This window comes from Epinephelus moara, chromosome 3 (assembly GCF_006386435.1).
Source record: "Epinephelus moara isolate mb chromosome 3, YSFRI_EMoa_1.0, whole genome shotgun sequence".
NCBI lineage: Eukaryota > Metazoa > Chordata > Actinopteri > Perciformes > Serranidae > Epinephelus > Epinephelus moara.
The window spans coordinates 12419070-12447004 of NC_065508.1; the positions used below are offsets into that span (position 1 = coordinate 12419070).

General features: G+C 42.5%; 1 protein-coding gene across 1 annotated transcript; it reads left to right on the forward strand.

Moving 5' to 3' along the window:
* The first annotated feature begins 1439 nt into the window (after positions 1-1439).
* Positions 1440-27443, forward strand: ssh2b (slingshot protein phosphatase 2b). Its single transcript, XM_050040643.1, has 15 exons — positions 1440-1689; positions 5630-5673; positions 18629-18741; positions 18850-18914; positions 19005-19126; positions 19207-19272; positions 19409-19474; positions 19664-19858; positions 20240-20333; positions 20560-20688; positions 21085-21131; positions 21348-21494; positions 21629-21829; positions 22876-23929; positions 24456-27443. The coding sequence occupies exons 1-15, from the start codon at positions 1627-1629 to the stop codon at positions 25761-25763; spliced, it is 3714 nt and encodes a 1237-aa protein (XP_049896600.1). The 5' UTR covers positions 1440-1626; the 3' UTR covers positions 25764-27443.
* The last annotated feature ends 492 nt before the right edge of the window (positions 27444-27935 follow it).

Below are 27935 nucleotides of genomic sequence, written 5' to 3' on the forward strand. Positions count from 1 at the left end.
ATCAAGAACAAGTGCCAGGAGAAGATTACTGTGGATCCCCCTGGATCCCCTTGTAGCGGACCGGGCTAAGCCCTGAATGTCCTCAAATCCTAGAAACACCCCTGCATACACCTGAGCTATGTGAATTTGCTCCGACTGGCCCCTGGTCGCTTGTTATTTTGCAAAAGTGACCCCAAATTCAATTCAATTTTAGTTTTCAATTTTATATATAAAGCCCAATATCACAAATCACAATTTGCCTCAGAGGGCTTTACAGCATACAACATCCCTCTGTCCTTTGGACCCTCACAGCGGATAAGGAAAAACTCCCCAAAAAATGTCTAACGGGGGAAAAAAAAGCAAAGTAAGTTGGGTATCCCTAGCATAGAGTCTGGAGCTGCTCTGTAGGCAATGAATGGGAGCCTAATTTTCTATTTTATACCCAAATTAACTTAATTCTATTGTAGTCAGGGACATTAATATAGACAGAGCAGGCAGGCGGTTGCACTGGGGCCCATGGGATGAGGGGGCCCATAGAGAGAGTGGGCCCTCCAACTATATGTTAGGCAGAAAACAAGCCCTTGTGAGTAATTTAGATTGCTAACTTAGAAATATGATTGTGTTCAAAGAAAAACTTGATTTGCCTGTTGCTATATATATATATGGCTTTGAAAAGGCAAACCCATCTCCATCATGTTTTTCTTTTATTTTGTAAAATAGCCAGTAGCAATTTATAACAAAATATGTTATAAAATATGTGCTTACTATATGCAAACTATAAATAAACTATAGAAAACTATACAATGAAATTAATAATCCCTTATCTATGCTGGTATTTTTTTGTCATATCATGTCAATCATGATTTCTGGGTAATATATGTTGGTGTTATCCAATGTCAAGCCTCTATTTAATCGTGTGACGAGATTATACGGTAGCTTGTTTAGGTGCATAACAAGTAATTAGCGTGCCTTAGGGCCCATCATAGAAGTGTGCACTGGGGCCCCTTGTAACTATTTTATGCCTCTGATTGTTGTGCTGTCAGTTCTGAAATGGAAAATGTAGCCATATATTTCCCTGGGTGCTCTCAGTATCATCTGTAACATTTTCCCCAATTCAGTCGTTGTCTGTGGAGCAGCTCCAGACCTTAACAGAGTTTCTAGCTTTTAGATTTGGGAGAGAGTTGTTCATTTTTACTAATATTTTTGGACTATCTTAGACCATAGGCAGACAATGTATGAATTTTGAAGACAGGTGAAGTTCCCCTTCAAGACATACGTGATGCTGCAGGGTGTTTGCCTAATGATGGAGGGCAATATTTATTGACATTATAACAAAATTCACCGCTAAATCAGTGGCAGCAAGTTCATTGTTTGACTGAGAGACACTGCTCACAGCTGCTTTGTTTACGTCCAGCACACACACGGTTAATCGGGATTGACAAGCTAAGGTAGTTGCGCATGCGCAGGCGGCGCTGACAGAGGAAACAGCCGGGGAGTAGTCAAACAGTCTACGGTGAGAGAGAAGGAGCCAGGACAAACGAGAGAAGACCAACAACCCGGGTACAGCTGGGGTTTCTCCCCCTCAAATCAATTATGCTCGTCTCGCCGCTGTCGCTTCATCTCAGGTGTCCGCTTCCCGGTCGCTGAATGGCGCTGGTTACCGTGCAGCGTTCACCGACCCCCAGCACCAGCTCCAGCCCCTGCGTTTCGGTAAGAGCCGCCTTTATTGAACCTCCACACACCACCGCTGCCACCGCCACCAAACTCAAATCTGTTTGCTGTCGACGGTTGTTTTAGGCTTCATTTCCGCTGTGTTTTTGTCGGCTGCTGACTGTCATAAAGTGCCTTGCCTTTGTACTCCTGCGCATGCGTGAAATATAGCTGCTCATCATTTTCAGTTATCAGTGCGGTTCCTGCTCCCTCCTAACTTATCCTGCTCGAAAGTATTTCGTTTCTTCTTTATAAAAAAGGTAGTGCTGTTATCGGCGTTCGCTTGCGAGCAAAGGACAGCTTCCCCTTCTGTTTTTATTGTGCTCCCCTGTTGACATGGTTCCAGTGTGAACGTTTCCGCCAGTTCAAAGGTTCAACTGGCAGTTAGCTACATCTGTTCAATAGAAACTCCCAACTGCCGTCCACAGGGTGGGGAAGATTGGTAGACTTTGCTGCTCGTCCAGCTGGCAGCAAATTATTATACTGCTAGCAAAGTACAGGTTTTTAGTCACAGAGTTGTGGTTAAGCTACAGTATCTACCAAGAAATATGTCAGGCACTTCCGCTCGTAATAAACGCCTTGTGACACGCATGAATGCGGGCATTTACTCTTGCATTATTGCTATGTGCTGTCTTGGTAAACAAGGTTGTGGACGTGAGTCTTTGTCCCTGTTGGTCTGCACGTTTCTCTACCTGTCTCTTTTATGAGTGTGTGTGTGTGTGTGTGTGTGTGTGTGCGCGCAGGTGTGTGTCCATGCAAAGCAGAGGAGCAGGTGTTTTTCTTCCTGTTGCTACTCTCTGTGCTCTCTTGTTTCTACAGAAGCAGGGAACCCCACCAGACTACCAGGAAGTGATACACAAGCATACACACTCTCTGTTTCCCATTCAGACGGTGTTCTCTGTCTGCTTCACACAACTTCAGACACTTCCTGTGTCAGGTCTGCTGTGTGTTTTTGACAGCGTGTCTTCAGTAGTCCTTTTCTTTGTCAGAGTGGAGCAGTCAGTGTGACATCATGTGATGGAGTGTTATCTGTAACTTCTATACGTTCACCATGGATCACCAGTAAAATACAAGTGGAGACATTGATAAAATCTAAAATCAAGGTGTATGTGACATTGATTTACATTGTTACATAGTGTTTTTGGAAAAAAATGCTGGACTGCTGCCTCTGCTTTTGAAGTAAACACCTTTATAAATCAAATTAAAAATCCAGTGTTGCCATAAAGCAGTCTTTCACATTGCCTACAATGGCCTAAAACACACAAGGGATAGCTACCATTATATAAGTGATAAACGTTACAGCGAAATCTTTAAGTGTTGACAACTTAATCTCGCTTCACAGGATGTATTGGCATATTGCCCAACCTTGCGGTAAAATCAGAACAGAAGACTGTTTTGTGTGTTTACTTCCGAGCTGTACGTAGTAGAATATTAAAATTTGCAGGTAAAAATATGTGACTGTCTACCCCCCACTGTGTCCCAGATCACAAACTGCAGTCATGTTTTGCCAAGAATGTCACTCACACACTACCTTTGAGCACCGTGGCCTTGAAAGGGACCCTGTCCTTCACACCTTTTGTGTTGTCAGAGTAAAACAGGTTCTGTGAGTAGGCATAACGATAACTGTCTTGCTTTGTACATACATAGGTTTTAGGTAACTTGTTCTGTCATCTAGAGCAACTCAAAATATATATGTAATAAGAATGTTAAAATAGGCAGCATCAGTAGCAATCAGTGTCAAGGTGTACACAGTCAGATTGACTCAGTGTTAGCTACAGTTTTTGACCTGTGAATGATCATGTGTGTTAGAGATGTGATAGGGAGCCACTGAGCAGGGACTCTTTCAGTATGAACTGTAAAAGTAGAGGAAGAAGAAGGCATATGTGTAATTTACCAAGGTGAGGCAGATGGTGGTGGTGAAGGATGTGAAGTGTTTTTCTTGTGGAAATATGCTTTCAAGTTGCAACCCGCACACGCATGCAGTGATAACGCATTGCACAGACATGTCTGGTTTCCTGTGTCTCGCTGTCATGTGATGTGTGTGTGAGTGAGTGTGAAGTCTTGTGTTTAAGTCTCATGAGATGCCTGCTAGCTATTTTTTTCTTCACCATCTCTACTTGAACCTTATGTTTAATTTGCTCAGCCTCACTGGTGTGTGTCTGCTTCGCAATAAGGGTGTTTGTAGAGAAAACATACAGACACGCTGTACAACACATTTTGCCTTTAGGGGATAAGCCTTACTAGTTTTAACCTGGTGACTCTAGATGCTGTAGCTTGTGACTCCCAGTGCAGCAGAGACTTGACTCCAGTCCTGCAGATCCCTGCCCAGCCGGCACATTCAGGCTGCACATTTTCATAAGCTTTGGAAAAATCCTTTCACATTTTCATATGCAAAATACGCAACAGCCGAAACTCTGTCCAATCTAGTGAACCAAGATAAAAACTCCACTACTACATTGTTAACAGTACAAATAATTACTTATAAAAAATCAGAGATATCCTCTTACGCATTCTCAGTGTTGCTTCACACACATACAATCAAGATTCTGACTGCAGAAACCTTTGTGGACTCATTGGTTCCAGCGTCAAATACTTTACATAAGGTGTTCAACAACCCAAAAGATCTGTTTTAAATATCTGTTGTGCCATTGAGTCGCCTGCAATAGAAACCTGCTTTGGATAATGTGGCCGAGAGACGATCAGCAACAGTGTCACAAGACCTGGCAGTAAACTCTGGTATCCAGACCATTACTGACTTTGCTTCAACAATAACTAAGCCAAAGAATTAACTAATACATATATACATACAATGCACACAATTTTAATTGGCTGCATCAAACATTTCTGTGCATTCAGACACGATAATAAAATACTGTGATTTTATTTTTCATCCTTATCACCCAGCGTCCCACACCCAGGCAGCTCCGCATAAGTTCATCATTTTGTCTGTGCTCATCAACCTGTAATCCACGTCTTCCCTTTATGAAGCTGTTAATGGTTTTGTAATATTGTTAAGGCTAAAGCCCACATACAGTGTAAACGAGATAAGCACCAGCCAGGCCCTGCAAGATAAGTGCGAGGTGTTAATCTGCCACTAATCCTCAGCTCTCTCATTTAGCAAAGCTTCATATTCCACAATGTGATTTGGATTTGTCTCTTATTCCCTCTTCAACGTTTCCCCGCTTGTTTTTGTGTGTGAATGTGTTATTCTCTGACCAGCCACACCTTAAAAACACACTGAGGTCATTTTCCTGGAGAGTGCGCAAATTGAGTTGAAACTGAACTCTGCTTTCCCTCGTGTCTCTCTGCACCGCCGCTCTCTGCCCAGGCAGGACTGAATACTGTGTTAGATGCTTCTCGCATTTTTGATATGTTTGTGCATGCTTATGTGTGCTTGTGCGTTTGGAGTTACACAAGCTACTTTTTGCTTTATCTAACGTACAACAGAGGGACTTTATTCATTTACATTTTGTCCCACTGCTTGTTTTGTTCAATTGGAAGCTTATTTAATGTTGCTTAAACATTTTTCACATTTGATTATGATCTCTCTGATTTAAAGGTGATGGTCCAAGCAACTAGTTGCGCAGTCCTTTACGGACCATGATAAAGTTGATCAAATTCTTTAACACCACAATTATGTTTATAATCTGACTTATTATTCACAGTTCTCAATCAGTTCTCAACAATACTAATACTTTTTTTGGCATACTTTTTTATGTATATACTATCAGCTATTTCCTGCTATAGCAAAAATATGTTTTAATTTGTGTTGTGATTTTGCATATACTGTATACACTATCATTGTAATGCATCAAAATCCAAATGATAATGTTTATTTGAATTTCATGTTGTGTCTGTCTCCAGGCTCAGTTGTTGATCGTCCAATATTGTCTTATATTTACACATTATTAACTGTGATTTTCTCATTTTATCTCTCTAGGAGTCGGGTAGTGGGGAGGATGACCGTCGCTCTCAGCCAAGGAGGTAAGATATTGACAGTCATTGTGCAGCATCACCTGCTCTGTCTCAGGCAAAGCTCCACCATCTTTCCCCTCTGTGACCTCAGTGCAAAAAAACCCCTCTTGTGTATTTTGTTTTTAAAACTAATTTTAGAACCATTTATTTACCTATTTTTTCTCTGTCCTCCTCCTCGCACATACCTGCACATTTCTCTGGTCACAGTTATTCACTTGTGAATATATGACACACTTTCTTACATGGCCAGGAACATTTAAAGCTAAAAAACTACTACAAGCTCTATCACGATCAAATTATGTCTGTTTCATACATCTTGTATTAATGTCTGCATATTTCGTAACACCTATGTCTGTCTAATTTGTCACTTGTTTGTAGTCACACTGACAAAAAAAACATCTTCCCATTACCTCACAGTTTGATGTGCAGCAGGATTTTGATGTTATAAACCAGATGTTTAGATCACGGTGACATTGTACTGGGAATGTAGTGCCAGGCAAAGTCGTTAAAAGAGACGTTGAAGTGTCTGAACAGAGGGCTGTTATTGGGCCGTAACGGTTCGCATATTTGTGCCGAACCATCATGGTACGGGGGTCACAATTTGGTGCACAAAGCCGCATGCAGAATACACAGTATATAAGTTGATGGACGTAATGCAGAACCAAAGTTCACAAGCGTGAGTTTCAACCGGAAGCTTTGAGCTGTATGTTGTGAGCAACAGGTGGTGAGGGTATAAGTCAATGACACGTAGGCGAACGCAGATTCAGTAGTGGAGCTTGAAGACACAGCTGCAGGTTCCAGGTCAGCTACAGCTGCAACAAAGAGAGTTAAGTATAAACCAAGGACGGTGTGTCATGTTGCTCCACTGTTGTAGGGTCTATGAATGGAAACACATTGAACATGCTATCGCACATTCGACAGCTAGATGAGCCGGAATGAGGAAAAAACAAACCAGGGCCTAACTTCTTCTCCCCGCTGCTTTCAAACAGCCTTTAGATGTAAACACAGAGCAGGATTAAACAATTACTAAAGCAGTAGTCGTTTACACTGGCGTACAGCCAAGGTGGAACAATTTGTAACACTTCTCCTAATGCTCCAATTCGTTTTCAGTTTCATAGCATGAAGAAGAAGAAGAAGAAGAAGATATACTTAATTAATCCCTAAGGGGAAATTCATTTTTTTCACTTTGTTGTCATCTACACATAGGCGCACATGCACAAACAGAACCAGGCACATACATGCATTACATGGAGAGATGTCAGAGCGAGGCTGCCTTAGTTTGGGGTGTAAGTATCTTGCTCAAGGGCAACTTTGACAGTGCCCAGGAGGCAAACTGGCACCTCTCTAGCTACCAGTCCACTCTCCATTCTTGGTCCATACGGGCACTTGGACAGGCGACCCTCTGGTTCTTAAGCGAGTCCCCATGGACTGAGCTACCGCCAGAGATGTTTTTTATTTTATAGCCTATTGTGACTTGTTGCATTTGGGAAAGTGTTTGTTCAGTGTAATACACAAGTATTTGAAATATTTGAAATCCACAACAAGAGGATTTTGTCTGTCTCTGACACTCGCACTACTGTCTAGTCAGAGGAAATAGAAAGTATCCTTAAGCATTTGTTGTTTTTCCCATTGTACTGCAACGAACCATGACTCTTTAACCATGACTTGTGTGTACCATTACACCCCTAGCCTATAACATTGCTGCCCCTTACCTCTAAACTTGTCATTGCCGGACCTAGACAAACAGGAGAAAATAGACTTTACCTGAAGAAGCACTTAATGATTAATCATTAAATGTGTCTGACCCTGCTGCGAGATTTCCTTCCTTTGCTGGTACAAAGAGCTGCTGTATTATTGTCGTGCTATTGTGGCCTCACAATCCTGTGCTGTCCCTTGTTGCCTCTGGCATTGAAATGGAGTTGGAATCTGGTTTATCCTGTTTCGCTCAACCACATTTTCAACTGGTTTCAGTCCACCAGCGATCAGCAATTTCCTTCTACTGCCTGCTGTGTTTGTTTGTTCTAGATACACATGATAGCAGTAAACCCTTGTTGCAGTAACACCCTGACTTCCGTCTTTGTTTTATTTGGCCCTTTAATAACAGATGAAATCCTGAAATCCTCTCATGTATGAGATAATTAACTGTGGTGTGCCGGCTGTCCATTAGAGGGCAGTAGGCTCCCTGTGAGTCAGGTCTGTGTATGTGGGTCAGGGGAGCTGCACTGCTGATCCAGGGGCAGATTGGTAGCCCCTCCCAAAGTCACAGCGCCTCTGTGTCTGTCTGGTCATTGGAGCTCTGTGCCATCTAACTGAGAGGGCTTTCTGTATTTGTGCAGCTGGGAGTGAAATCTATATTCACATAGCGGGGCTGCTTGTGCGTGTGTGTGTGTGTGTGTCTGCATGTGCGCGTGTGTTTGTGTATGCGTGTGTGTGTGTGTACACAGAGGTAGGTATTAGATCAAATATCATTTTGATTTAGGCCTGAAATGTTTTCTAAACTAATATTGTCAGTGTCTTGTTTTGAAATTCTAATATTATTTAAACAATGACTCTTTATATTCCCTTTTCATCGAGCCATACGTGGCCAAATGTGACGGTTTCAGTGGAAAGCAGGGTCCTCTATAGCAGTGCTTCCCATCCTTTTTCCTTAAGAGACCATTTTGTATCATTGAGTGAACTGGCAACCCCTGACTAAGTGACATATCTTTCATTCATATTATACTCAATACAACTGAACAACAGTTAACCCAAACAGTGAACGCAATAACTGCAGAAAGTTTGTGTAAAACGATCGATTTGGATGAATTTTGAGCAGAAGATTTCCTGTGAATTTTATATCAGACAAGTTCTCTGGATGTATTTAATAACCTTCCACACGATTATCTGTCTTTGTTTTTTCAACAATCACACACACTTATAGGCTACTTTTCTGACAAATTCAGTGTTTTCTTCTCCCTGACCATTGGCCATTGTTCTGTTAGTCCTTTGGTTATTTTAAGTGCTTACCACGCTCTAATGCAGGACGAGGCTGTTTAGCGGAGAATGAAGGCTCTGAGAGTGTAGCTTGTGTTCAGGTCTTCACCATGCCCCCAGTTTTTGTCTATTGTAATAGTCTAAACTTTAAAATTAAAATTTAATTTACTTTTCCTCACAGAAAGAAATGACGTGCTGAAATAAAGGCTCATAGTATATTTTAAAAAGGTTTTCAAAATCAAGAAAGCCCCCTGTCAAGCTTTGGTGACCATTGGGAACCTGCTGTATGTACTATGTTACACAATGACCTTGTTACTTGTTACAGACATGCCATTGCATTTTTTCAAAGGAACACATATGAATATCAAGTTCATAGTGAGGAGCTGGGCCTTGTCTCGACTTCCAAAGCCTCTTTGAATTGCTTTTATACCAGTGTGGAGCTGTGTATATTATACTGGATTGTACTGGGCTGCAGAGGTCAGGAGATATTGTAATTTGCCATCTGAATGGGGGAGTGTTGGTAGATGATGAGAATGGTTTATTTACTGTTTTTTGAACTTACTGTCTGTGTGCTGCTAGTCAGTCGCATTGCTCTAGGTAGTGGCTCAATACTTCTCTAGTGTGAAAATTGATTTCAAGACTTAATCTGGTAGGTTACTGACAGTCAGTGGCGGAATTTAACCACTACTTTTATTTAAAAAAAATGCACTGACGTACAGTTTTAAGATGCCCATATTTTACTGAAGTATTTCCATTTTATGTTTCTTCATACTTCTACTCTACCATTTATTTGATTTGATTAACAAATAAATATGATGTATAATAGATTTGGCTAGAGAGCAGTATAAAAAGTCACCACAATTAGCCCCACCCTTACCAGCTGCAACATTCAATTGATATTGGTTGGCTACTTTTTAGTACTTAAAGTAAATTTTGATTTAAACACTTTTGTACTTCTACTTGAATAACATCTTGAATGCAGTATTCGTAATGGTATTTCTACACTGTGTATTACTACTTTTCCTTAAGTAAAAGATCTAAGTACTCATTCCACTACAAGACTGCTGCCTGTTTTTTTTCCACCAGGCTAGATAGCCATTCATACAGAGTATTGATCTAAGACATCACAAGTGCGGCTTTGTTTACTGTAGTTCCCACCAACAATGCAGAAACATTTTTATTTTATTCCTTAAGATCATAATGTGACAGTTTGTCTAAGACCATTACCATCCCATGACATGGGAGCTTCACAAGAGAGGAGCAGTTTTATCTTGTCAAGTAAAATAGTCACATATTTCTAGCTGTGCAGTTGTCTGACTTGATAACTTCCACACTCAGTTTTCATACGTCAATCACTGGGTTAAAGAAAGCCTTAAATCAGCTGTATGGACAAATACACTGCTGCCCTGTCTACACATATTATATAAATACATGTCAATGGATTTTCCCCCGCTCTGTTTAAAAAAAAAAATTCTGTCCACCTGACCTTTGTTTTACAAAATATCTCTGTCCATACTAGAATGCAAAAACAACTCCAAACGCTTGCTGGCATTAGCTGTCTTCAGCAGTCTCCAGTTGTCGCAAAAGGTAGTAAAGTGAAAAGGATACCTATTTTTCAAATCACATAACATTACTGGAGGTCTCATCACCACTGATTCCTTTTCAATGAAAGGATGAAGGAGCTCACTCACAGTAAGAGTGATGCTCTGGACATGCAAAAGTTTCCCTTCCTCTCCCTGTCGACAACTATCCTACTTTCGAAATTGTCCCACAATCTTCTTGTTCCACCAGGCCTCATCCAAAATGTCATGATCATCTGAGGTAGACAACATTACATTTGGTGCAGCAGACGTCGTTGTTTGCTCCTGAAGTGGTGCTGTAATACTAAATTTAGGTGTAAAGTAGTCATAAGACCAAACTGTGCTAACAAAACGTTAACAAACAGGCAGTCCGGCAAGAACTTGTGCTTATTCCACAAAGCATCAATGGTCATGCACTAATTGAGGAGATGGCGTCAGTTTCCCCAGTTTTAGAAAATCTACACCTTAGAAGGCTTTTATCAAAAATCTCCATTTTAGTGACTGTGTGGAAGAGAGACCAAAACGTAGAGGAAGTTATCTATTTTCAAAAGTATCCATGTACGTGCAGACGGGGCCTGTATCTGCTGGTGATGTACATAGCTGTAGAAAGATACAGAGATGTAGACCGAGATGTAAACTGTGCACTCTCACCCACACCTGCCTCACCAGCATTGTTAGACTAGTAGGAGGATGATAATGAATAAAGCAGACCAGTAAACAAAGTTTTTCCCAGCTTACACACACCTTCTACTATATTGCTTTGCTAACTACCTCTGCTGGCTAATGGTCAAGTGCAGGTTTAAGCTGTGGGCGGGGTCAGCTAGTCACCCTAATACCTTTTATGTTTTGCAGAAAGAGAAAGGAGGGATTTTGTTTTAAAAAAGACTTCAACACATATTTAGCAAATAGCAAGAGATAAATGAACAACTACCAGAGGGACACACTTGTCTTTTTAATTTCACTGTTGTATTCACATCCCAGTGCTCTCAGGTTTTTTGGCAAAGAGGCAAAAATGATTTAATAAAAGCGAGCCTGCACACTGAAATACTGAATTAATGTGCCCCACTGCTGATGTCTGTGCCTGTCGTGCCGTAGAAGCCAGCAGCTGCTGCAGAGCTCATCTCCTACACAGGTAGTGACATTCATTCAGACTGTAATAAGGCTTTATGCAGTATGTCTGTCTGCATGAGTTGGGGCCCACTGCAGTGCTGCTGATTAAAGTCAGTGACGTCAGCAGAGCAATGACGGCAGCTAAAGCAGCAACGTCACTGGAGCACCTACAGAGGAGGAATAAGGGGGGAGAAGAGGAAGTTATTATGATGCTTATTTCTGGTCTTTTATAATCTATATAATTGCGTAGTCAGATGGGGGAAAAAAAGCGCAATCAAGTTATTTGTCTGAATGGGAAGGATATTATTTTGATTTATTAGTTTTCTCTACTCATTTCCATTCACCTCACACGTTAGGTAGTGTGCTTCTAAGACTCCCCAATAAATTATTTTCACTCACTCTGTTGTATCCAATATATGTTGTCTGGCAGATTGATTTGGACTATAAATAATCAGATTGACCTCCTGTCTGTGCACAACACTCAACTGATTATAGGACAAATACTTATCAATGGTGTGTGTGTGTGTGTATTGAAGGTGCTTCTGTGCTTCAAATCTATAGATAGAGCCAAATACTGAATAGCCATGGGTGTACTGTATTATATATGTGATGCTGTAATCGCTAGGGTGACTGCATGTGTGTTTGTAAACGTGGAGACAAGAGCAACAGAGGAGTGTCCGATGTCTGTCTGCATGTAACAACCACATCCTTCACTGCTCGTCATTGGTTGGTGTGAATTTCAGCAGTCAAATGAGAGAACAGTAAGGTGGAACTTGAGAGATGGGTCTAACACCACAAACGTAAGCATGTGGGTTGCTGTAGAGTCCATAGTATAATGACGAATGCCACCAAGCCAGACCTAAAATGCCTTTACAACAGATGTAACTGTTGTTTTCTAATTTGATGAGACCCGTTTCAGAAAGAGGGTAGGGAGGTGGACATCATTTTTGGGGTTCAGTGTGATGAGAAAGTCAGTCAGAAGAGGGGAAAGTAACTCCATGACAAGACAAGGAAGGCTTTGGTGGATGCACACAGGGTTGAACAGGAAGCTGAGGTGTTGATTGTGTAACAGCTGTTTTATAGTTGTACGTAGGCTCTACGCAGAGCCTATGCTAGTGGGCTACGTCATTGTGAGCATCCATACTTGTGCGATGGTGTGTCTTGTCGCTCTGCAATTACATATTTAAAATGCTAGTTAGCGGTGCGGTTTCTGTGCCACTGTGTTGAGTTTCTTTGAAGTGCAGTAAAGGTGGTGGATTCCAAACACACCTAAAACCCACATGAAACAAGGCTTGATAGTGACAATATTAAAAGTACAAAATTCGTTGTCAGTATAAATGTTCACAGACAGAACAGTTGTCTTGTACTAAGCATGTTTTCCCCACATATATAGCATGCTAATGTTATTAGCATAAGCCTATGACAATTCCTGTTGCATAAATGAACCTAGCTAGCAGACTTTTCTGCTACTCTCACGGGGCCAGGAGGAATCACACACAAGACTTTAAATGCTTTTTTTGCTGAAGGCTTTATTGTCTTCACAATGTCTTGTTTAAATAAAAAACAGGAGGTCTGTGTTGCCACCACATGTTGTCACATTTCTGGGGAGGTGAATGTACGGCATCGTTTCAACACAGAAGTATAAACCCTGCTTAACTGTCAGATTGAGTGGTTGCGACCAGTCAGGGATGAAAGCCTCCTCATGAGTACTTAAGTCATATAAGCCTTAGTAGTGTATCTTTTGTCTGTTTATGCCTACACTGAACTCTTAACCTTCTGCTGTATACCTCTGCCTCCATTACTGCTTATTGTTACACCATCTAATGTGTGTACTTTGATATGCTAAAGACTGGGAGGAGGTCAAGTCTGTAACATCATGGAGTTAATTGACCCACTTCATCTTGCTACTGAATAACACCACCTGGCTGCTTGATGAAGGAGGGTCAAGGACAGCATGTTAGTGTACGAAAACATAAAAGCACACACAGCTCATACATATTACATAGGCCACAGATGGACCGAACAGAAAAACACCACTGCAGTTGTTGTTTATCTTGTGATATGAATTTGCAGTCAGGTGCGGTGGCAACATATTTACCCTGAGTTTGTAATCTATCCTCTACATTGAAACCACGAGGGATCAACAAGCAACATAACCAAGTCTAAGGTCAAGTTTCTCCTCAGTTCACGGGCTCCCAGACCTCTCATTTTTGATTTCTCAATCCTTTTTCCGTTGTTGTTGTGTTGTTGTTGTTGTTGTGGTGTCGCTGGAAGCAGCAGCACATTAGGTGTCAGGTGTCTCTGACTGCGGTGAGAATTTTCCCTAAAGGCTACAGACCTAGAGAGGTGGTTACACAACTCGGTCACAGACAACACAAGTGTGATCAGTGAGTGGCCCACACTCTCTAGGCGATGCCTCTCTGTGTATGAGGAGTAATTAATGCTTAATCAGGAGAAGTGTTGTCATGAAAGCGATGATGCCAGGTTTCTAATGGAGTTGTTGAAAAGAGAAGAGAACAAATTGTCTGTAGGGCTGGGTGTTAAGGACAAAAATGACACTAGCCTAAAACCAGAAAATCCTCTCCTGACAGATAGAGACTGTCGCCTTGTCCACATGTACACGGGTATATTTTAAAACATAGCTTTTTCTGTGCACGTTGGCCTTTCTTTCGCATGCAAACTGTGTTTTAGGTCACTGAAAACAGACCTTTTGTAAAATTCCAGCCAGGGTGAAGACTTTCAGAAGCTCAATTTCCAGTGTAGACAGGGAAAACTGAGTTTTTAGGTCACAACGTCAGACTGTGCTCCCTTATCTACTTCGTGAGGCGTCACAAATGTGGCGACATTTCGGGCAATGGCAGACCCATACATGCCAAACCTCCTGTTTTTCCAGGGAGATTCCCGCTTATTCCCCTTTCCCAGTTTCCCCATGGGGTCACAGTTCTCTTGCATTTCCCGATTTATGGCAAATTTTCATTCCTTCTTTGTCGTGTTTGTTACCAATACCTGTTTCTGGCACTGTACAGTGTGTCTCTAAAAGTGTTCTGTTTCCTACCCGTTGGCGCTTCCCCCTTTCTGTCTCCTTCTCCAACCCTCCTGGGCAGGAGAGGGGTGCCTGTCAGGCTGCATGAGTCAGAGGCGGCTGCTGATATACACCTTGTCTTTGTGCTGACTGCGTTACACCTGCACAAGTCCAACAGGACTGCTGTGTGCTGTGTGAAAAAAATACCTTAACAAACAGACTATCAAGTGGGGCTGTACCCAACTCAGAGTTGTGTCAGTCAGTCAAATCAGATTTGGCTATTCAAATATTTGCCTATTTGTTCTTTTTTCCATTTAGTGTTCAAGAGTTTGACTCAGTAGGATGTTTAGGATGACAGTGACGTTCCTGTAGTATCGTAAACAAGCCAAGTTAGCCCTCCGATATGTACTAACTGTGCTAATGACAGGTCACAAATGTGCAACAACATTTATTGCCGACACTATAGTGTGAAGTTGCTGTGAGCTGTAAATTCAGGCAGAAGATAACGTTATATAGAAGCTACTCTTCCTCGGGATCAAAAAAACTCAAATGCTTGACTTGAGGAAGTCAACTTAGGATTCAAATCTTCTGCTTTCAGGGGCCAGCCCTACAATTATCAGTAATAAAGAATTCCTAGACAGTGCCACATCGCTCTCTAAACCAAACCTAAATTCAGTGTAGTGCCATAATGATGTACCACAGGTCTTTGACACGTAATTTACACAAGCAGTGAGCATCTTCTTGAGCAGCTACTTCTTGCTGCATGGTATGCGGACAAAATTACCTCCAATGTGCATCAGGAGCATTTGGTACTCAAGGTTCAAAGAAACCTACATGAATAGCAGTAACATCTTGGGGCTGTTGCAAACTCACGTCGTGATATTTTTCCCCCCACCGTGGCACTAATAACCCTCATACAGCTTTCGACAGACGGCTGATTTCACCCATTGGACCATATGTGTCTCCTCCCCTCCCGCGGCAGTTTTTACCGCAGCCTGCTGCAGATAAATGAAACAGTGTCACTGAGCAGATGTTAAGTCACCTGCTCCGCTACAGCATGTGTGAAACATGTCAGTACCTTTGCCGTTTATGAGTGTTATATCACCGCGCTTTTTTAAATCTGTTGTTTGATATCGTGTTTGACGGATAATTCCTAAAATCCGAGATGTCCATTATAAGCAAAACATCTTAGGGAGACTTCAGCAGAGCCTCTGCGTTTTCACAACTGCCCTGCCAGTGCGGAGTGACCCCCGCCTCCCCCCGTCCGTCCGCCAGTGCGGAGTGACCCCCGCCTCCCCCCGTCCGTCCGCACCACAACCGCGACTGCCGATAGCTCTAACCGGCTCCTGTGCGCCCTGCTCCCGCCACCAGAGCAGCGATGCCTCCCGGTGTTGTGACCGCGCCACGGAGCTCATCAGCCGGCTGCTTCTGCGCCTGCTGCGGGGTTAAGATGAGACCGCATTTCACCGAGAACTCCGTGATCTCTCAGGGGGACATTTATCAGCTGTAAGTTCACACCGTGCTCAGAGCTCCAGGCTGTCTGTGTATACAAATATTTAACTGTGAATTGCAGTAACGTCTTAAGGCTGTTGTATTCTAGGTTTGTATAATATCAGTGAGTGGACATTTGTATTTCTAACTTGAAGCTTACTTGGGCAGTCCCCTTACATCCTGACTTGACTCAGGTCATAATCTCATTCACTGTGCTTTCCAGTATTTGCTCACGGTGTTTGTATGACAAAGGCATATGGTTTTCCCATGATGATTAAAGGGAAGGATATGACAGCACAGCAGCAGTCAGTGGCTGCAGGAAGAGGTTTCCTTCCCTTTGCTCCGTCTGCCAGATGCCATAATCATCTCCTCACATGCACACTCCGCCACCCACCTTTCGCTTTGCTTTTTCATTCTCGACACGACTAAAATTCATCTTGAGGGGGCACAGCAGGAAAGGCACACAATGTACCTGCGGCAGATTGTTCATGAATCAGAGGATGTGATTAATCTTTGAGCCGTGTGTCTTGAGAGAGCAAACGCCGGGAATGTCACTGGCGTTTATCGGCTATTTGTGTGTTTGGTCAACCAAGTCAAGACTTGGTTTGCTTGTATCAGACATCTGTCCTGTAGAGTCTGCATTTACAGCTGGTGAAAGAGTGCAAGCTCAGCTGTTAGCCTCTGTTGTGATCTTCTAGAATAGCACACAGCGCAGTGTGTCGACAGTCAGACAGATTCCAAAATGTGTTTATCGTTTATTTACTAATTTATTTAATTAACAGTATGTGTGTAGTAGGTGGTTGTAGGTTCATCATATGCAGATGTTGCCGGTGTTTTTGGTGTGCACAATCCCAGTTGCTGTTGATTCATCTGTTGGCCTAGGGAGGGTGAACAAGATCCAGCAGTCTAATGTGAATTTTTCACAAATGGTAGACTTTTTTAATGTCAGTGTGGGTCGAGATATTGTAACATCAAATATCTAACTTCCGTTTTTCGAACTCTGAATTATAAGTGGATGCTTTTAAAGCTGCTGTTCTGAAGTTACAGACCTCCTAGTTGTCACTTTTGTAAATACTGCTGTCCCTCTCCTCTTTCGTCCTCTCAGCAGACCGTGACAGAATGGGACTTCCTGTTTCTGATATTCCTTCCTTAGCCTTGGCTTATATTTATCATTACCGCCAGTATGGAGTGACAAATATGGACAGCCAGGGATCACTGGTGTTAGTGGTGAATCTGCACTCATGCTATTGTTTCATAACACAGTGGTGCCAATTTAATCCCCCCCAGGCCACAAAATAGTTGAAGGTGGAATCGTTGTGGCCTTGATTTAAAAACAAACACCAGAGCAACATCAAAATCAAAGGAATGCATTGGGAATCTTAAGCCCATTACATAACTCTGTTGTTTAGAGAGCAGCACCAAGTAGCTTAGCTAGAAATGCCAATTTCATGCCAGGTAGTTGCTCAATTATGTGCCATAAAGTGCTAAAGTCTCGGCCACAGCCAGTTGAGTTGTGATTATCTGCAGAGTACAAAGATAACAACTGCTGGTTCATGTGAAAAAGAATTGGACGGTTAAATGGATGGACAGTTTGTTTGTTTTCTTCCCTCTGTGACTCAAGATGTCTTTGTTTATCGAGCCTCCTGACATTTTATCAACGTGTCCAGTCAGTGACATATATTGATATTATATCTGTGGTGTTATGAGACTAGATATTGTGTCAGATTTTGGATATCATTAGTGTTGTCTTTTCCTGGTTTTAATGGCTGCCTTACAGTAAAGTGATGTCATTTTCTGAACTTAAGGGACAGTTCTGGCTGTTTTTTTATTTGCCTTTACCCACTTAGTCATTGTATCCACATTACTGATGACTATTTATCAAAAATGTCATTGTGTAAATATAATAGTGAACCCTACAATATTGTCAGGATATCGAGATTGACATGTTTGGTCAAAAATACTGTGATATTTAATTTTCTCCAATTTGCCTAGTCCTATGTCTTGGCAACTTAAGTCAGCAAGTTATTGCAACCAGCTGCTGCATATTGTAAACTGCACAGTGAAGTGTCATAAAGGCACATAAATCTCTCCATTATTATTTTGTATACATTGTTTGGACAGGATGCCACGTGTGTTTTCTAAGAAAACATAAGATTAAATCACCATTATTGAAACACACTCAACCTCTTGACAACAAAATCCCTCGTGCTCAATATTCAGCAGATGTTTTCATGATGGAGAACAAAAGCTTCTGTTTCATTAAGTTGGGGAATAAAAAGACATCATCCCCACAACACCAGCAACAGTGTTTGCTTTATGTGTCATCACTGTAGCAGTAAGAGGACACATATTTTATTTATTTAATGTATGAATTGTCATAAAATGATGGAAATTTCCATGACAAGTGTCTTTGTGTGGTTTGTTTTGTCCGATTTATGATTCCAAACCAAAATACATTGAGTTTACTTTCATGTAAGATGGGGAAAGGCATAAAATCCTCACATTTGAGAAGCTGAGACTGTTTGATGAATCAAAAGATTTGCTGATTGTCTTTCTGTTATTGAACTAATCAGTGAATCAAAGAACTGTTTCAACTCGACAAACTAGACATTTGCACCACAAAGACATGTCTTATTCTTCTTTAACTTTAAAAAAAATGGAGTTGGAGCCAATTGCAGTGTCTTTTTTGGGGGAAACTTCAGATAAAAAAAGGCATTTTCCAGGTTGAATGTTATCAGTCTTCATAGATGGTTCTCACGCACTTTATTTTTTCTCTCTGTCTATCCAGCATCAGTGAAAGTTTCCTGACAGTTAAAGGAGCTGCTCTCTTCTTACCTCGAGGAAATGGCTCCTCTTCTTCATCTGCCTCTCGCTTCTCACAGCTGCGCAGCAAACATGCAGGTGAGGTGAAAGCTCTTTCCCAGAATCAATTGACTGCTGGGGGCAAAAAGTTGTCATTTATTCATAACTGCAGTTCTTGACTGTTTTTTATCACTGTCATTTTACCAGGAGACATCCAGCAGCATCTACAAACCATGTTCACTCTCCTCAGACCGGAGGACAACATCAAACTGGTGCGTACACACTGTAACACAAACACAACGTTCATTCTTAAGGTTTTCAGTCAGCTGTCGAAGACACTGAAGGTGTTTTTCTTGCTCCAGGCGGTCCGTTTGGAGAGTATCCACACCCAGATCACCCGCTACATGGTGGTGGTCTCAACCAATGGTCGTCAAGACACGGAGGAGAGCGTGGTGCTGGGAATGGATTTCAGTCCTGTAGATAGGTGAGACAGTCAAATACTCAAGCTTGTATGTGCCTGCTTGTTTTGATACTGTGCATTAAATTTAATATTTTCCCTCCCAGCTCATGTTCTGTAGGGCTGGTTTTGCCTTTATGGAGCGACACGTTGATACATCTGGACGGAGATGGGTAAGAAAATATTCGACATGTTTTAAACACAGGGCTAACACACACTAAACACCAGGCTGTTAAAATGGCTAGCTTTGTCTTTTTTGAAATTTTATTTCATCTCTCTCCTCTTTGCTCCCTCTCTTTTTGCACCCAGGGGTTTCAGTGTGTCGACTGATAACAGAGTGCATGTATTCAAGCCCGTCTCTGTGCAGGCCATGTGGTGAGTCACACTGCATTAATCACACGACATGGTGGGAACAGATATCTGCACTTTTATTGTTTTGCAAATGTTAATCTTGGTAGCCAAAGCATGTCACTGTCATTTATTTGAAAGTTTTGTTTTCTCTCATGAGCTTAAACTCCATCGCCTTCATCTCCTGTCTCATTTTTCACTCACAATTACTTGCAGGTCGGCCCTCCAGTCACTCCATAAAGCATGCGAGGTGGCTCGTTGCCACAACTACTTCCCAGGCAGCTTGTTCCTCACCTGGGTCAGCTACTATCAAAGCAGGGTCTGCTCCGACCAGGCACGCATCAACGAGTGGAACGCCATGCAGGATGTGCAGTCACATCGTGCTGATTCGCCCGTTCTCTTCTCTGATGCGTAAGTATCCAGATCATACAGAGTATGCTTCCTCTCCAGTTTTAAATATTTGTTCTAGATCAGTGGTTCTCAAACTGTGGGGCAGGCCTGCAGGGGGTTATAGAGCCACTGTAGGTGGGGCGTGGATGACCAGGGGAAAAATATGTAATGAAACAAAAGATTTATGTAGGGAAAATGAACAACTAGGGTTCGCTGATGATATCATGCTGACCTTTATTTCACCACAATTCAACAAGGACCCCCCAACTCCATATTTGAGTGTACATATAGCAGCATTAAATGACTTCTCCGTATGCCATGATGTATGTTCGCAGCAGTACTTCATATATTGAATGGACTTGCACATAGTTCACATATTTCAATGTCATGATGTTTCTGCAGACCTACAGAAAGAGAGTTGACAGAGCGTCAGATCAAAAGCAGTTTGAGGGAGATCATGATGCAGAAAGACCTCGAGAATGTCACCTGCAAAGAGGTGAGTCAGTGCTTCAGATGCTTGATTTGAAGATGCTCCAAGCACACACAACCATCACTGCAACAAATTTAGCCCTTCCCAAAAAGGAGTTGTTCTTGACATTCGAGTTCCTTTTTAGTCACCAGTGTTAACTTAGAAAATGTGATGTCAGCATTTTATGTTTAGATTGCTGTTTTAAGATTTTATGGGTGTTTTTGTCTGTTCCCTGGCCGGATGTGTTCCACAGATCCGAACAGAGCTGGAAATGCACATGACATGCAACTTGCGAGAGTTCAAGGAGTTCATCGACAACGAGATGATTGTCATTCTGGGCCAGATGGACAGTCCTACGGAGATCTTTGATCACGTCTTCTTGGTGGGTTGACTCAGAACACCTAAGGAGTACCACTGCTGTATTTGGCAACAGTCTTGGTCTAATTAAACTGAAATCCACAGGATGAAGAACTACCAGAGCAGCTAGATCACCAATTAATTGATAAGAACACTCAAGAATAGACAGCGTCTCAGTTCTTTTAAGTAGAATGTATGAACATCGGTTGTGCCTTAGGCTTAATCCATGTCTGAGGAGCCTGGCAGAGTATGAGATAGTCTTGTGTAACTCTAAGTTTCTCCAAATTTTAAGGTTCTTTGTCTTTGTTTGGTTTGGAGTGCACATTTGATGTCAGGCATGCCTTGCAACAGGATTTAAGCATTATGAAAAGCTCAGTTGAAGGCTCTGAACTAGTCTGAGGATTGCTTTTGTTTCCTTCAGGGATCTGAGTGGAATGCATCCAATTTGGAGGAGCTGCAGAAGAGCGGGTAAGGAGGGGGACAGAAACAACAACTCACACAGTACAAGCTGTACTGAAGTCAATAAAAAATATAAAGACACATATGATAAGACCTAAACAATACTTTTGTTTGAATTAAACAAACGGTTTTGTGTTAAAATATCCTTGTCTCATATTTATCTTATCATCTCCCTTATCTTTTTGTAATCTTTCCTATCATGATTCACGTCTCTTTCTCACTCAGGGTCCAATACATCTTGAATGTAACGAGGGAGATTGATAACTTCTTCCCCGGCGTGTTTGAGTACCACAACATCCGTGTTTACGATGAGGAGGCCACCGACCTGCTTGCTTATTGGAACGACACCTACAAGTTTATAACTAGAGCCAAGTGAGTTTCAAATGACTGCATGTTCTCTACTTTTTCTCTCATCTGCTTATCAAGGAGTGTCTGTTCCTGTTGTTCTTGTAACTGCTGACAATGATAGGCTGATATATCTGCTTGACTCTTCATATCTACTCCAGGAAAGCGGGATCCAAGTGCCTGGTGCACTGTAAAATGGGCATAAGTCGCTCTGCAGCCACGGTGATAGCATATGCCATGAAGGAGTTTGGCTGGGATCTGAAAAAGGCCTTTGATTATGTCAAGGAGCGTCGAGCTGTGACCAAACCGAACCCCTCTTTTATGAGACAGCTGGAGGAGTACCAAGGCATTCTGCTGGCCAGGTAGGGCACACAGAGCTGAACTATTTTAAACTGCTTCAAGATATACTAAGTGGGATTTTCCTAAAAAACAATGAATGGACTCATATAGAAGTAATTCCTCGTAACTTTTACTCAGGACCCACTAGAAGTGTGTGGTGGTGTAATTTTCTGCAGAGACCCTGCCCTCAGTATTTTCTTATTTCTTAGTTTTATCTTTATAAAATATGATGCCAAGGTACCAGACTGTAAGCAGCATGCATCCAAGAGGAAGCTCTGAAATTCATTAAGACAGTGCCGGAAATACACAATTACAGTGAGGCGACATGCCAAGTGGACAAAGCTGGGGTTGGCTTTCACTTTTAGTTTCACTGGCGATACTGTTTATGGACAGTAGCTGATAGTGTAACTTCAAAGATGTGCTCAGGATTTTAATGTATTATTTTTATATACAATTTGTAGATCAGTAACTTGAAACCAGAACAATTTCTTGAATTTGCCCACAATTCACATCCAGCAGACACATAGCAACAATAGCATTCATTTGGAGTTGTGTCTCTGGCCATGTGACATGTAAATGTATGTTATATTCTGCTTTTAGCTCTGGTCTGTTCTCCACTTACTGGAGAAAAACATATTTTTAGCTGTTAAAGCTCCACTGTGTTCAATAGCTAGTGGCTAACTTTGTTTGCCCTTTGACACTGTGAAGGTAGCCTACGCTTGGCTTTTTGCAGAAAACACCTGCTTGCTGTAAACAAGGTTGATGAAAGCTGAGTTTGGAGGCCAGAAAACCAAAACAAAAATTGACCCCTTTCACATTCTACGTAATCACAGTCATTTCATCCATTGTTGATTAAATAAAATAAAAAAAGATCAGTGGCTTTAAAATGCATTTCATACAAGCATCATCTTTATCTGTGACACAATACATTTAGCGCAATAACTTTATGACATTAAAAGCGTGCATGTGCATGTTCATATGTTTGCATGAAGATGATACGAGTGACATGAAAAGACAATAAAAATGTTTTTCTCTCTTTGTGCCACTTCTCTCCCCACCCCTCCTACAGCAAGCAGAGGCACAACAAACTGTGGCGTTCTCACTCTGACAGCGACCTGTCTGAGCACCATGAGCCACTGTCTAAATCTTACGCCCAACCGCACAGCTTGGGTCGCTCTGATCCCCATAACCAGGCCGGCAGCACGTCTGGTCCGTCTGTGAAAGAACTGCTGGATTCACTGGGAACTTCAGCCATCACTGGCAAAGCAACACACTCCACTAGTCAACCTGATACCGGCATCCACTCCAAACAGCTCAGCTCCTCGTCCTCTGAGGGGGTGGCAGCTCTATCACGCGAAGCTAAAGCTCGAAGCCTCGAGGCTCCTTCTCATTCTGCTGTAATCCAAATCAGCCAGTTGGACCCCCCTTGTCCCGAGTCCACAGCTGGCTCTGTGTCTCTGCCGTCTCCTCCGCTCTCCAACGGCTTATGTGACTCTGAGGAGCAGTCCTCATCACCTCCTCTCTCCCAGCCAAGGGCTGCCATTGTAGTGCCCGAGCCTCAGAAGACAGACATGGTGACTGTTGCACACAGTGTTGTAGTGGGCCAGCCTCACCCGCCTCCATCCTTTCACCACCTCCCCCTCTCTCCTGCCCCATCCTCAACTGAAGTCTGCACGGATGAGGTTATCAAACCCCAGGTGTTGTCCAGCTCTCTGCCTGTGATGAAACCGATGCTCGTGTCAGTGCCTGAGCCCACGACAACACCAACACCAAGCACACAACAGGCTGGACCCCAGAGTCTTTCCGCACAAGTGCCTGTCAAAAAAACAGACTGTGACCAACAGATGTGCTTGGACGGTTTAGCAGCACATCCTCCCTCCACTAGTGATTTTATCAGCTACCCCAGTGCCATTCCACAAGACAACGAGTTGTTGTTCGGCCACAGCGCAGATCACATTAACTTTTTCAGTGCCAGAGAAAAGTTCAAGGAAATGAGTCAAGATGGTAAAACGCACTGTGCTGCAGTGCAGCAGTCGCCCCAGCTGAAGAGTTGCGGCAAGGAACAACAAACACTGCCTCAGGAGGTCTCCACCAGTGAGGGGAAGGAGGAGGAGAAAAGAAAGGTACGGCTGCTGCTTGTAGCAGAACTTCCCCAAACTACTGTACACTTAGTTTCATTGCAAAAGCCCACATTATTGTCTTATCTTTGAGTCGCATAAATTTTCTTTAGAGCATCTCTCAGGCTCTTCCCCTGCTCTTACCAAAGTCTCAATTTGGGTGTTTGGAGACAAGTGTGCGGATGTTTTGACTTTTTTTTTTTTAAGATGCACGATGTCATATATATTACCCAAATAATTCTCTAAAATCAGAATTTTACAACATTTGAAAGTGTATTGACCTGTGTATCGAGTATTAAGTGTATTGAGCAGTTCAATTTGGTCTCAAATTATTAGTTTGCCTTTGTTGCCTTTGTTTTCTTGAGTCAAAGGCGCCACCCAGTGGCAAAAGGTGGAACACTCAATGCAGAGTATCTGTCAAATCACACTGTCTTAGTTGAATTTCTTTTTAATAGCTTTACAGATGTATTTAAACTTTCATTTCGCATTTAAACTGAATTGTCTTTTTATGTTATCTCTCTTGTCTTTGTAGGAAACAACCGTCCCTGTGCAGGTCACAGGGCTGAAGCCTGCAGTGCACACAGAGCCTCTGGGCCCCCAGGAACAGGAAGAAAGGAAGTCGAGGCAGGAAATAGATGGAGATGTTTTATCACACAAGGAAGCTGATAATGTTAAAGAGGAAGTGACAAACAAAGAAGAAGAGGAGGAGGCGGCTCCTGCTCGTCTCTACAGCGATTGGACAAGGGGGTCTGTGCGGCGCGTCACGCGACAGCTGGAGCAAAGAATGAAACAGGAGCACGAGACTCCGTCACCCTCCTCGTCTCCACCGTCCCTCTCCGGCAGCTCCTCCAGCTCTCAGCGACGTCCACCCAGTGTCCATGCAGCGACAGTGTTGAATCCACAGGATGCATCAGTTGACTCACAGGTGTCAGAAATTAGCACTGTGCAGGAGGAGCAGGAGGAGCATGATGGGAAGGTTGGACCAGTTAAAAGGGAGAGTGGTGATGTAGTTGAGATGGGGACACTAGGAAATAATGACGAAAGCACAATAGGACACAAACTCCATCCTGCTGACACAAGATTGCTCTCTACCTCTTCGTCTTTCCACCGCTTGGCCCATTCTCCCTTTGCCTCTGTAAACTTCCTGTGTTTAGAGGGTGTGACACAGTTGGAGTCAGACACAGACTGGGACTGCTTCACAGAGGGACATCACAGTGACATCATCATGAGAGAGACATGGGAGACTCTGTGTGAGCTGGGTGCCTTCCTGCAGCAGGTAAGCATGGACGGAGCCGGCAAGGCCAGATGTGTGGACCAGATCTTCGGCCTCGGTGCCGGAACTACTCAGAAGCGAGGTAGTGGCGTCCAGAGGAGGGTCAGAGAGGTGGAAGCGAGGATTCGCCAAGCAGGACTGACACCTCCATCCCTGATGAAGCGCTCAGCCTCTCTGGCCAAACTGGGCTGTCTGGAGCTGCTCGCCAATGACCTGAGTGAGTGGGAGTTCAGCCTCTCCTCTATGGCTCCGTCCTCTGCAGAACCTCCGATCCACACAGCAAGCGACGAGTCCAAGAAGCAGCGGGTCCACAAGTCTCCCTCCTCAGCCGACCAGCAGCTAAAAGCCCTTGGGACTGATGCGGAGAGGCTCCCTGAAGCTGGAAAAACCTCACCAGGAGTCTCTCCGCCATCTAGTCTGCAGAGAAGAGAACTCCCTAACTCTGACCAAGATTCTCTGCACTTGCCTGCGCTGACACTTGCGGCAACAAGGCAGCAATATGGAAGGACTCACCCCCTGAGGCGGCTTAAGAAAAGAACTACTAGCACCCTTTACCACACCATGTAACCCTCACCGTGTGAGTGTGTGTGTTTGTGTGTGTGTGTGTGAGAGAGAGAGAGAGCGGTATCATGCACACCTGTGAGAAATGGAAATCAAGTGTGTAATGTTGGATTTATTCAGCGAAACAAACCAATGCCTCTTGCCTTAAAGGATATGTCGAGACATTTCTGTACAGTTTTCTCGCTGCAGATCAGCCAAGGGACACTTCTCTCAGTGCAGGAACAGTGACAAGGCTATGAAGGGTCCCGTCAATTGAAATTAAAACTGTAAGTCAATTTGGAAGAAGCGCTGTGTAGTATAACGTCATTTAAAAGGCAGCAAAAACAATCATCCAAATGATTAACTTGTTTCAAATGTTAATACGCCTGAGCCTTCACATACTCACTCTCTATGTCATCGCTGGTTCCTCCATCATGAACTTGATATTTACTTGATCGCTGTTTGTTCATTGAATAGTCCGACCTGATGTAAGGTGGAATGTAGCCTCTGTTTTCCTCTTCTCGTGCTGTCACGTCTCTTCATCAATATTTGCAAGTTGTGCTGGGTAGCTGCCAAGAAAATGATCCGGCTGGTACAGTCTAACAGGTAAATGACTCTGCCCAAAATCAATTCAGCACACACACACATTTCTCAAACCTGCAGATTTGGTTCTAATGATCTTGTAATGTCGATTCATGCGGCAGAAATACTTTATACTGACAAATAATACCAATCAAAGTCAATTCTGCTGTCTGGAGACTGATTTTAAACATTGGTTGTGCGTTGAAACACACAAAGAGCTCAGGTCGAACCACACACACGCAACAAATTTGTGTTTTCCCCCAAAGAAATGTGTATCCAGAGCTGGTGAAAGGAACATCAACTGACAAAAAAGGCTGCATTGTTGTGCAGCAATTTATTTAAAAAAATGCAAAGAGAAGAGGCATGCTGTTTTTTTTTTTGTTTGTTTTTTTTGACTACACAATACCTCAGTAAGTCTGAACCAAATCTGAGCTGCACACATGACAAGCTCTGGATTCCTGGAATGTCTCCGTCTCAGTCAGAAACAATTTCAACTTCTCTACTCGACGAACTGAAGTAAACTCGTCTCTCTTGTGTCCTCTCTCAGTTCTGATGCCACTCAGACTAGACATGTTGTGTATGTATCACTGTGTGGGAGAACGGGTAGGTTAGGGGATCGGGAGCTGAAGGCAGAGTGTATATTTGTGAGTTTTCTGCTATGTTCTCTTCGGGATGTAAAGGTCTATATTGTGAGTGTTGACATTTTAGGAACTGTACATGTTTTTATATCTGGTTTGTGTCTGTGTGTGAGTGCGACTGTGTAGCACAACTTTACTACGTGGGTGTGTACTTTCCTTTTTTTTTTTTTTTTTTTTTTAAACTGTCTTTTGTACACATTTTAGGAGTGTGCCTGTGACTGGCAAGTGAAGCTTCTCTGCAGTCTATCAGAAACGTCTGTACAGGGAGGTCTGTCATACATGCACTTTACTCCCTTTTTAATTTTTAATGTGGCTTTTTTTTAATGTGTGGTTGCTACTTTCGGGGAGCATGCTTAGATAGTAGCAGCTGCTGGGTATGCCTGTGTATTGTCAAAAACTGATTTTTGTTTGTTTTATTTTAAACTATCGGTGTAAATATTCTTTTATATCATGTGCTTCAACTGTGACCATTAAACAATGGAAATTATTCAGTGTTTTCCTGAATCATTATTATTAACAGAATTTAGATTGTTTAATCTATAAAATTTCCAAAAATAGCTAAAAATATTTTGTTTATCTGAGTTCAAAACCTGATGAAATTCATTGTACTGTGATATATAATAGATAAAAGCAGATAATCCTTACATTTATATATAGGACCTGTTCCATCCTGCCTACAGTGCCAGAGGAGCACATCACAGTGAATGTGTTAACACTTCCCTGTTCCTGTGGTTAATATTTGCTTTCACAACACGTCACACAGCACTCTGATTGTTTATCAGTCTGTGGGGTAAGTATTTTCTCTGTCACTTGAACAACTTGAGTTTCCAGTTTGATGATGTTAAAGGCTTGTCAGAGCAACAAAAAAAATACATTTTAAAAATTGGAGCCAGAAAACTCTATTTTTCCGGAGAGTCTTTGATAGAAAATTTGTTTACATAAATACACTTGATTGTGGAGAGCTGCAGGAGGAGCCTGT